Source organism: Perca fluviatilis, chromosome 2, assembly GCF_010015445.1.
Source record: "Perca fluviatilis chromosome 2, GENO_Pfluv_1.0, whole genome shotgun sequence".
Taxonomy (NCBI): domain Eukaryota; kingdom Metazoa; phylum Chordata; class Actinopteri; order Perciformes; family Percidae; genus Perca; species Perca fluviatilis.
The window spans coordinates 23,073,931-23,085,938 of NC_053113.1; the positions used below are offsets into that span (position 1 = coordinate 23,073,931).

Sequence of the window (12,008 nt, forward strand, 5' to 3'; positions counted from 1 at the left end):
AAAAAAAAAGTATTTTAAGGTGGGTTTTTGTTTACACTAAAATGAGTTATAAAAGTAGCACACTTCTTTAAGGAGAGAGAGAGAGAGAGAGAGAGAGAGAGAGAGAGAGAGATTTTGTCTTTGTTTTGGTAGTTGTGGCGTTTGGTGTTGCCTGATCGTCTGCTTTACTTTACCTGGCAGTCCTTTCACTAACTTGTCCATCAGTGCAGAAGAACCATGCATCATTTATATGTATATATGTAGCATCGCTAAATTTGTTTCTGTACCCCTTGTAACCCCACTGCAGGTACTGTATTTCCTAAGTAGATATGAGTCACACAAACTGCACAAAATCAATACTTAGTTTGTTACAAAGCTAACTGTAAATAATGCATGCAAAAAGTACTCTGGCTGGATAAAGTGGGCAGGATGGAAATGCATTTGGAAACTCTGCAGTTTGCATGTTTAAAAGAAGAACTGGAGTCAGTTGATGTCAGTGTGTCTGCATGGCAGACAGAAGCTCTGATGTATTCTATGGCTGATAAAATAAGTGGCTGCTGAGTTGAATAACGTGACAGTAGCTGATCTTGTCTTTATAATGACTATCATAGAGCGCTGCTGCTGAGATTCTCCAAAACAGTCCTGCATTGTACTTTCTGCCTTTTCTGTCTAGTTCTGATGTCCGCGTTGCTCTTCCGCTGTCTCAATTGCCAGATTATCGATCATCGTCTGTGGTTTGAGACATTAGCGTTCAATGATGGAAGTCAGCATAATGTGATCTTACTCTTTACGCAGGAGCCTCAGAAAAGCAAAGATCCAACATATTGAGAAAATGATACTCACAAATAGACGTATTGGATGAGTTTCCGAGTTCCGGATGACTTTCAAAAATCAATTAGTACAGTCGAGCATAATTCACTCAAGCTAAGGCCAGGTAACATATTGTATTTCAGTAGTACAGTGCCCGTTCAAAATGTTACTGTTTAGAACGGGCCTATTGCTTGGCCTGTGGTATTGCTGCTCGTAGCTTTCTCCAGAACTATTGTACCCCAAAGTTACTTACAGAAGGACCCCAAAGCACTTAATATGCAACCCCACTGTATAGCCTACTACTGAATTACTGTGTACTTCTGCTTCAGAGGAAAACATTGCAGGCTACTACTACATTTACCTGAACATTGAACGCGGAACATTGCAGATTCAGATTTTACTCACAAAATATCACAATTAAAATGTGGAGTAATCCAAGACATTTGCCTTATAGACTCATGGCGGCGGTGGCTCAAGGTGGAAGGCAATGGAAATAAAGAGTTTTTGTTTAACTACATTTTAGTGTTGTCTTTTTCGTCAACGATATTGCACGATATCGCCACAGTCTGTGTTTAATGACGGCGGTGCTGTCTCATCTCGTCATTAATAATGATCTATCAAATTTACCACTTCAGCAGAGGTGTTCATTTCCAAACAGGCTTAGTGGCTTGACGGTTCACGTTGTAGTATGGATTTGATTTGCAGGGGTATTTTGCCACGGTAAAGTTTTTAGTGTTATAAGTTAGCAGCACCGTGAGTCTGAGTGAGACGGAGGAAGAGAGCTCTCTTTCGAGGCTGACCCAGTCAACACCCACTGTAAACCAAATCTACCTTTGGGTATTACAACAGATGAAGACATGGTGTCTTAAGAAGAAAGAAAAATGCATGCCGATGTCCATTTCCTTCCACTTTCTTTGTGTTGGAATTTTAAACTCCGGTTGATTAATTAGGACTATGGTTAACTGCTCCTCAGATCTCTGCAGGGTAAATTGAGACTGCGAGTTTTCTCTCACACAACTAAAACAACTTTTGAACGTACACGTTCCACCAAAACATGTTCCTTCCCAAGGCTATTTCGCAGCTGCTCCATGCGGAGCTTTGCGCCGCCCATGACGATTGTGATTGGTTTACAGAAATGCCAATAAACCAGATGACGTTTTTCTCCCATCCCTGAATGCTACTGTATGTGGACTAGCCAGCCCCTCCTCCGCTCGGCAGCGTGTGGCTGGTCTGGCAAAGCGGGACTAGTTTACTGTTAACTCACTTTACATCGTCTTTGCTATCTCTTTCCTGTTGCTTTTCCCTCACACAGCCGCAACTCTAACTCCGACAACCCTCACCAGTTGTCACCCCCCTCGCTTCACCACTCAGGCACTGACATCACTCACTCGCCAGCTGTTCTCGCTCTCACTAATGCCTGAATTATGGTTGTGTGTTGAATCTACCCCATGCTACCCATGGATGTATTAAGGGTGCCCCTCGTTACAACGGCCACAAAAGATGAGCAGTGACCAGTCAGTCTGTTTAGGTAGTAGCGTGTGTCGTGTATGGTTACGTAGTATCACAAGTGTAGAGGGGTTCAGGGCATGCAGACTTTTTAGAAGAGGTTGTACAAAGTATATTGTTAGAAAAATTCTTGTTAATATTAAAACTGTTTGCATAACAATACCATATTATACTGATTGCTCTCCCGCAAGATAACATGGAGCCACCTTGTCTGGAGCCTGAGGACAGAACATGCCCTCCCTGACCAGATAAAGGAGACGACCTAGTCTTGTATTATGTCTTCATATTAATCATAAAAAGCTGCTGTAGAGGGCTTCTCGTTAGTCATAATTTCTGTGAGACTAAGTGCTGTAAATGTGACTCTACTTGCAAGTAAACTAACTTTGTGACAATTTCCGTGTTTCTGTCCATCTCTTGATAAATAATTCCTTTAACAAATATTTTGTAACTTAATCACTAGTTATTTTATTACACCCATCTTGAATGTCATTATATATAAGGGAATACAAAATGTATTAATTTAATAAGAATTTGTATTTTTGTTATTTAAATTTTTTTTAAAGATGCTCTAAGTGATGTGACACGTTTTTTAGGCTACAACATTTTTCGTCACATACCGCAAACATCTCCTCACTATCCGCTAGCTGCCTGTCCCCTGAACACACTGTAAAGAAAATGCGGTCTCTGAACAGTGTTCCAGCCAATAACTGATAAGAAGGAGCTGGTTGAGCCATCACTGCAGCAGTGTTAGCACGTAGGCTACTTCCACAATGCGTATTCATGACTCAACCAGCTCCTTCTTGTCGGTTATTGGCTGGAACACGGTTTGTTATGGTTCGTGGGGCAGGTTGGCGCGGTTTGTTTTTGTTGCCGTTTGTGGAGCCTGGGCTGTCTACAGAGACCGTTTTTTTTACAGTGTGTTCAGGGGACAGGCAGCTTGCGGATAGTGAGAAGATGTTTGCTGTATGTGACAAAAAATGTTTTTTTCTTGACCTTCTTACCTCAACCTTTTATTGTGCATTTATTGTTTAGTTTTATTCACAGTTTATTAATATCCAATATCTAACGCTGTCCAAACTGCTCCAAATTCCAAACGCCAAGTTCATAGGGTACCCATGAAACCAAGTGTGAAGTAGATCAGATAAACGGTTCATGAGATATTTGAAAGACAACGGACACACATACATACATACATACATACATACATACATACATACATACATACATACATACATACATACATACAGAGTTTCTCAGATTTATAGTTAAATTATTATCCAATGCAGGCTGAAATAAATAACTGTACTAATATTGTCCTCATAATATTCTAATCTAGTTGATGCAATAATGTATTTATTTTTCTTGTTTTTTGTGTTTTCCAGGTTACATTAGTTGTAGTTGTTTCTGTGCTAATCTTTCCATCTGATCATCTTAATTCGTTTACCTTTATTAGGCTTACATGGGTACATCTATAGCGTTGTTTTCTGTCTAATCTTATTCTAGATTTGTTAGTGCTAACGGATTCCTCTGGGCAATCCTCCCTAATGATGCCTCTAGTTGTACACCTGTCCTGCTCCAGCTACACACAAGATCATATCAGTACATTCAAATGGTTATTATGATGCTGACAATGATGTAAGTGTGTTTTTGGTGAATTTGGGTCATGGGCTTTGCCAGGGCAGTTATGTCTGCAAGATAATCTGAATTCATGGCGTAGTTGCTATCCGTTCTCCATATTCATGTGTGCGTTAACTTGCGCATCAGTGATTGTGCTCATCACAAAGACGGCGCGATGCTTTGGTCGAGGACCGAGAATGCGTGTCTGTAGCTTGCAGCGCAGACAGAGGAGGAGAGACAGAGAACGTGAAGGAGAGCAAAGCAGGGGAGGGAGGCTGATGAAGCAGGGAGAGGAGGAAAGGAGTTGAAGGACCACCCTTATCGAGCAAAGCCGTTCGCACTGAGCCTACCAAAGGGACCTTCCCACACACACACCATGGCCAGCCAGCCAATCAGAGCGCTCGCATCCCTGACCCATCCTCCCTCGTACAACTGCTCATCCATGGCTCAGCAAAGCAGATGTGAGGTGATGCGGTAGGAAGCAAGGCTGCGAACCAGCTGGACAGAAAATTGAAAGTCACTGTGTTTACGATATATACGGAGGAAAGACAGCGGTTTGATAATAGCTGTGAGGAATTGTGGGCAAGGAGGAGAACACTGGTTTAGATATATTTGTATCAGGATAGCGGCATCAAGTCAGTCTGGACATCCTGCAGCTTCTGAACAGGCAATTTAGCTTAACAAGTGTTGTCTGTATCACCTCTGCTTGCAACTTTCAGTTTCTGAGCTGGTGACCTTCTTTTTCCTCTGACTGATATTGCATGTGCTGCGTAAGAGAGGAGTACAAGGGGGATATTATAAGGCTTGGCGATGATGACAAAGCATGCTGGACAAGTGACAATCTGACAACGAAACAGCGGGACAGAGATTGAAGCGAGGCCATGAGAGCCAGGAGAGAGGCCAGGATGGTGTCTGCCTGTTCACCATGCACAAACATAAGGTCAGGTCTGATTTCTGTTCCCTTTCTTTAAGCTGTGGCACTTTCTATTCTGTGGTCTTGAGTTTCATCAAGGCACGTTGCTGACATTCATAACGGATAAGGTGCATTAAATTAAAATGAAACTTAATGTATGCAATGATTAACCTTTTATGTTTGAAAACAATACAATGTGTAGTATTTGTACAATAGTATTTGTAAGGATTTTTATATTAGAGATATGATACTAAAATAAAAAAAAATTACAGAAAGATTTAAGTACAGTCGGGTATTCAACATTGAAGTGTCTCTATATCTAATACTCTCTGATTAGAGGTTATTATCACTATTTTCACATGTGCTACTATAAATATTCTACTCCTCTATAATCCATTATATCCTATATACTCTATAATTGGCTGAAAATCACCCTCTGATTATCTACTGAACTAAGTGCTAATGTAGTTTCCACTGACTGAATCGCATGGCCTAGACGACCCTGCTATTGTTCTGCAGCTGTACCCTTTTCGGTTTGACCTTTGCTGTGAAAATGTACCCGCTTTCGCTTTGTCCACAGCAGACTTTTAAATGTCAATTACATTTTTCTGACTTGCTTAAGAAATTAAACAAGCCATTTACAACATAGGAATAATAAAGGTGCATGTTTATCTATTTTATACAAATATGCTTCAAAAAAGAACTGCCAATCAATACAAAAGCTGTGACTATATGATTGCAGTAAGTATTCCATATATTTATTCTTGTAGGTGTGACAGGGCTTCAAACTGGCTCTGCAAATTCAGTGTTAAAATGTTCTCTTTTGTCAGCTTTTCTTTTCTTCTCTTCAGCAAAGGCTCCTAAGTTCAAATAGGAGAAATGTGTCAAAAATTATATTACCCTAACCTGATGAATGCAGGGCGTGGTGGAACAAATCACCTTATGTCCGTGTTTCTGCATTATAGCTCACACACACACACACAAAAACACACACACACACACACACACACACACACACATTTGAGTAGAAGGGATTTTCCAGCTGGCTTCAAGTCCTCCTAAATCTCTGCTGTGATCTCTGCTCCCCAGGTCCATTAGGGGCAATTTGGTTAGATTTACTGTGCCTGTCGATGGGGATACAGGGCAGTCCTAGTGCTGCTTTAGGTTACCACTCTGTGATTAATACTCCTGGCAGGTATTACTGTGTTACCCTCACATAACTATCTCTGCAGCCCTTACATGAATCACGAATGATAGTCATTAAGTACCAAAAGTGCTAGTAGCTCAAGCACACTTTGATTCATTATTTCTATTATGAGACAATGAAAAAAAAAACAGCTAATTTGCTTTAATGGGAAAAAAGCGATTGTTGGCTGAAGAGTCTGTGTCAGATTTCTGCTATAAAATGGGCCCGCTCCACATCTTCTGTAAAATGGTGATACAAATAGTGTCATGCCTTTCAGTAGTAGTAGTAGTAGAAGTAGTAGTATTGCATTTAGTCAGTCATACACAATAAGTGTAACAGCATATTAAATATACAATGTAGTACACATGACTGAAAAGGCTCAGGCAAGCTTTTATGTGCCTATCCTATGCGTTTAGTCTTAATAATTTCAGCTACACTCCAGAAAGAAAAATAATAAAATAAAAATGATTTACAGTTGTAAAAGATAGCTTTACAAACAATTCTTTTGAATTTATGCAGTAAGACACAGTGTATATCTAACTCTAAACGTGTCTGTCTGCAATCTATATCAATATTTACATAATTTAAAACCCAAATACTTGTGGCTGTACAGTTTATTTAAATTATTTGCAGTGTTGACAGTGTGTTGTTAAACATAGGAGAAACACAACCATTGGCCATTGACAAATCTGCAAAGAAGAGCTGGTCAATATGGATTATATGTAATCATTTTGATATTACCATGCTCCTCAAACGCCAGCTGGTGTACGTTGTCATTTCTGATGTGCTCCTACCTTTCTCTTCTCACTATTCGTCAAAAATTAAATTTTTAAAGGATTTTTAAATTAAAATTTTGGTTTTCAGATCAGTTCTCAAACCTTTTCTTAAACTATGCGTTTCTTTTAAAACCACAGCCCCTCGCCACCACACTCTCCAAGCTAAAAATTACACAAATGTGTCTTATATAAAAATACTGGGTCCAATCTTTCCATCACTAGTACCTGGTGTGATCTGCTCCACTGCTCTCAGCTTTGATGCGAAACACCAGTGAGGTCGGCTGTACAAAAGCTGAACCATGTCAGAAAATAAACTTTACTCAGGTAGTGTTTCCTGTAATGCTGGTCAGTGAGATGCACACCTCCTTTGACACCACTGTCCATTTAACCATAGATTTTTTTATTAAAATGCACACTGTGAAAAACTGGGCTTTCATTTTATGGCAAAAAAATGGGTAAAAGACTTAAGTTAAAGTGGCTATATGTAACTTTCATTTTGTGTTGATTTTAGTGGCCCCTTTTGACAAAAGTGGAAGTGTTTTTACCACACCTGCTGTCGTAAAGGTATTTTCTTTACAGTGCTTTATTGCCCACTGTATATTACTGAGTTAACGTTACCAGGAGGTCATATAGTTGCGAATCATTAATTTACAATAAGAGAGTACGTTACAGATGCATCGTTGCATTTCAAGTGTTGCACACGGTAACTTAGCCTACTTTGGATGCATCGTGAGCTAAACTGGGTATCCCTGTCACTGTGTCACGAGCCACAGCGTTAAGAGTTTGTTGTTGCAACCAATGTAATAATAATTTATATTAATATAGCATTTCATGAAACCCACAGACGCTTTACACAAGTACAGGGGGACAAGGGAAAAGAAAATAGTAAGCCAACACAAACACGGACTGAAAGTTGGCTACTGACGTACAACCACATTGCGCAATCTACAGTTATTTTATTAATGAAATAGACATATTGCATACCTGAGGGCCAATTCGCGGATGTTTTTGAATCATTTACAATCCAGTAATTGTCTCCATCTGTTGAAAGCCCAACCAAAGTTGACCCGCGTTTTCGCCTGTCCCCTTTCCTTTTTATCTTTTAGTTGTTCTTCGTTTAATTTCCTTTTTTTCTGTGACGGTCCTGCCCCAGTATCAGCCATACCTACAACAGATAACTTCTAAAATAACATTAAAATACAATTAGGCCTAGCCTACATAAAGAAATCTGCTGCTACCTTTTACCTTGCTGTATACACTAATACAGGCTTTTCCGGTGTTACAAGGAAATCTGCGACCCGTCAAAATGTGTGACTGTAGCACAGTCTACCTGCCGCAAATCATTCTGTGACTTTGCGGAAAAAATCGGACCCGGGCAGAGGCATTTACTAAAAACTACAGTGCCTTGCGAAAGTATTCGGCCCCCTTGAACGTTTCGACCTTTTGCCACATTTCAGGCCTCAAACATAAAGATATAAAACTGTAATTTTTTGTGAAGAATCAACAACAAGTGGGACACAATCATGAAGTGGAACGAAATTTATTGGATATTTCAAACCTTTTAAACAAATAAAAAACTGAAATATTGGGCGTGCAAAATTATTCAGCCCCCTTAAGTTAATACTTTGTAGCGCCACCTTTTGCTGCGATTACAGCTGTAAGTCGCTTGGGGTATGTCTCTATCAGTTTTGCACATCGAGAGACTGACATTTTTGCCCATTCCTCCTTGCAAAACAGCTCGAGCTCAGTGAGGTTGGATGGAGAGCGTATGTGAACAGCAGTTTTCAGTTCTTTCCACAGATTCTCGATTGGATTCAGGTCTGGACTTTGACTTGGCCATTCTAACACCTGGATATGTTTATTTGTGAACCATTCCATTGTAGATTTTGCTTTATGTTTTGGATCATTGTCTTGTTGGAAGACAAATCTCCGTCCCAGTCTCAGGTCTTTTGCAGACTCCATCAGGTTTTCTTCCAGAATGGTCCTGTATTTGGCTCCATCCATCTTCCCATCAATTTTAACCATCTTCCCTGTCCCTGCTGAAGAAAAGCAGGCCCAAACCATGATGCTGCCACCACCATGTTTGACAGTGGGGATGGTGTGTTCAGGGTGATGAGCTGTGTTGCTTTTACGCCAAACATAACGTTTTGCATTGTTGCCAAAAGTTCGATTTTGGTTTCATCCGACCACAGCACCTTCTTCCACATGTTTGGTGTGTCTCCCAGGTGGCTTTTGGCAAACTTTAAACGACACTTTTTATGCATATCTTTAAGAAATGGCTTTCTTCTTGCCACTCTTCCATAAAGGCCAGATTTGTGCAGTATACGACTGATTGTTGTCCTATGGACAGAGTCTCCCACCTCAGCTGTAGACCTCTGCAGTTCATCCAGAGTGATCATGGGCCTCTTGGCTGCATCTCTGATCAGTCTTCTCATTGTATGAGCTGAAAGTTTAGAGGGATGGCCGGGTCTTCGTAGATTTGTAGTGGTCTTATACTCCTTCCATTTCAATATTATCGCTTGCACAGTGCTCCTTGGGATGTTTAAAGCTTGGGAAATCTTTTTGTATCCAAATCCGGCTTTAAACTTCTCCACAACAGTATCTCGGACCTGCCTGGTGTGTTCCTTGTTCTTCATGATGCTCTCTGCGCTTTACACGGACCTCTGAGACTATCACAGAGCAGGTGCATTTATACGGAGACTTGATTACACACAGCTGGATTCTATTTATCATCATTAGTCATTTAGGTCAACATTGGATCATTCAGAGATCCTCAATGAACTTCTGGAGAGAGTTTGCTGCACTGAAAGTAAAGGGGCTGAATAATTTTGCACGCCCACTTTTTCAGTTTTTTATTTGTTAAAAAGGTTTGAAATAGCCAATGAATTTCGTTCCACTTCATAATTGGGACCCACTTGTTGTTGATTCTTCACAAAAAATTACAGTTTTATATCTTTATGTTTGAGGCCTGAAATGTGGCAAAAGGTCGAAACGTTCAAGGGGGCCGAATACTTTCGCAAGGCACTGTATATTAAAGTAGCGTTCTTTTCACTGTTAGTCTCGTTTGTTGTTACTTTGGAAACAACTGCTTATTCTGAATTTTAGAATTAAACTTCAAAACAGAATATATGGTTCTTTATCTGCAGACTCTCGTTTTTGGAAGGATTGATTGGAACTATTTTCAAAAGTAAGCCTTCTAGCAAATTCTCAATTTCCAATAAAAATCTAGTCTACAAAAGATTTTATTGTCAAGAGTTATTGTCATATCACGGTGTGTATTTTGGGCCAGCTGTTGACGTCCCTCACTGTAGGGGATTCATTAAAATACCCTGCTGGCACACCCACTTACTGCTTTGGTGAAAGGCCTTGTTTTCATGCCAGGTGGACATCTGCCTCACTGTAGAGTTACACAAGGAAATATGCCATGTACATGTGCCATTTTATGGTATGAAGTAAACTAAATATAGACCTGTCTTTGTCATTTAGAGATGAGTCTGTCCCTATCTGTCCACAGTTGGAGCTGAAATTGATACCAATCCATTTGTCATTAAGCTCACTTAAAGGTGCAATATGTAATATTGTATGTAATACTGGCAGCTAGCGGTTAAAATAGTTACTGCACTACCAATTCAAAATACTGGAGAGTCGTTTCCCCCGCCCCCTCCTGCCCAGACTCGAAGTTCACGGGGGTTGCCAGGCTGAGACCGCAGCATTCACAACAATGTTGCTAGACACTTTTCTCACATAGCCAGACATTACTCCACAGCACAGCGGAGTAGCTAACGTTAGATGCTAGTCTCACATAGCCAGACATTACTCCACAGCACAGCGAAGTAGCTAATGTTAGATGCTGGCTATATTGACAGTTATAAAAGCCGTGCTCACGCGGAGCTCTGTAACCAACTGACAGACACACTTTTTCGCCTTAAAATTACAGTATGAACCGCTAAAAACACAACAACCTCACCGTCCTCTCCACACGCCAGTCAGGCACACTTCCTCGGCTTAGAATTACAATACGAAACGCTAAAAATACCACTAGCTACCTTGCCGACGGAACACACTTCATTGGCTTAGAATTACGGCAACAATCGCTAAACACACTGCAAACTCACAGTCCTCTCTTTCCGATTTACAGCCCCCCTCTCGTGGCTTAAAATAACTCACCGTTGTCGGCTCCAGCCGCTGAACTACACGTTGTAAACCGCCATGGGCTGCTTGCCTGGTCCTCCCGGTAACGTTAGCAGTTAACAGGGTTAGCATGGCGGCGTTAGCCAGGACCAGTCGGGATCACTTTACTGGCTGTGTCTCAATTGTTTTTGCAAGTATCGGGTACTCTAGCTATATAATTCAATGTGAGTACACAAATGTTGAAATGACATAAAATGCCCGTCCCTAGTGGCTGTGATAAATTAGCCTGAATCTATGCTTACCTGTTCAGGAGGAAATAAGCCAATTCTGCGTCCTTTTGGGATCTAAGCTGTCTCCATCTTTCAAATACATCTCCAATATTTACCAGGGGGTTGTTACGTCTCTGATCACGCAACTGTTAGAAACATGCTGTTTTCTTTTTTTTAGGTCGGGTAGAATCTATCTCCGTTGATCCTGTTCGTTTGTGTGCTGCTTTCATGGCTGTACTACCGTTACAGCTGTAGCGCGCCGGGTTTACGTTTTTACAGGTATATCTGGCAACCCGGCCTGGCTGTAAAACTGGGCCGTTGATAACAACCACAGACCAAAACATAAACATAAATTCCGTCACGGAATGTAAATTTCAAAAAGAAAAAATACTGACATTAGCATTGTTGTCAGAAAAGATAGTATTTCAGTTTAACATGTTTCCTTAATATCTGATGAGGCATTGGTGTCATTTTTGGATTTATTACAGTACAAATATTACATATTGGACCTTTAATGTACTGCCATATTAATGGAGTATTGGTTGTATGGGGGATTTGAGATCTGTGAGATAATGAAGCTGGAGTTCATTCAATACATTTTACCACTCAAAGTAGTAAATTGGGGCACTTACAGTATGTGGGCAAGGGTAAGGAGACAGTACTATGGAGCAGGCTAGAACCAGCCATAATGTACATCCAGCCCCTACTGTATCCTTCTGCATCCAGCAGGACTTTACTGCTGACTAATCACAGGGTCTCTGGTGACTCATGGTATAATTCACATATGTTCATCAGCAGATCAATCCCGCTGATCACGCTAA

General features: G+C 40.6%; 1 protein-coding gene across 13 annotated transcripts in view; it reads left to right on the forward strand.

Annotated features, from left to right (window-relative positions):
- Positions 1–12,008, forward strand: part of gramd1bb (GRAM domain containing 1Bb) — a 98,734-nt gene that overhangs the window by 24,134 nt on the left and 62,592 nt on the right. Inside the window, exon 1 of one of the 13 annotated variants that reach the window (XM_039784872.1) lies at positions 4,264–4,852. The exons of the other annotated variants lie outside the window; for them this stretch is intronic. Within the exon in view, the coding sequence (XP_039640806.1) occupies positions 4,838–4,852 (15 nt within the window). The 5' untranslated portion in view covers positions 4,264–4,837. Of the gene's footprint in view, positions 1–4,263; positions 4,853–12,008 lie in introns of those variants that run through there. 13 annotated transcript variants of the gene reach the window in all.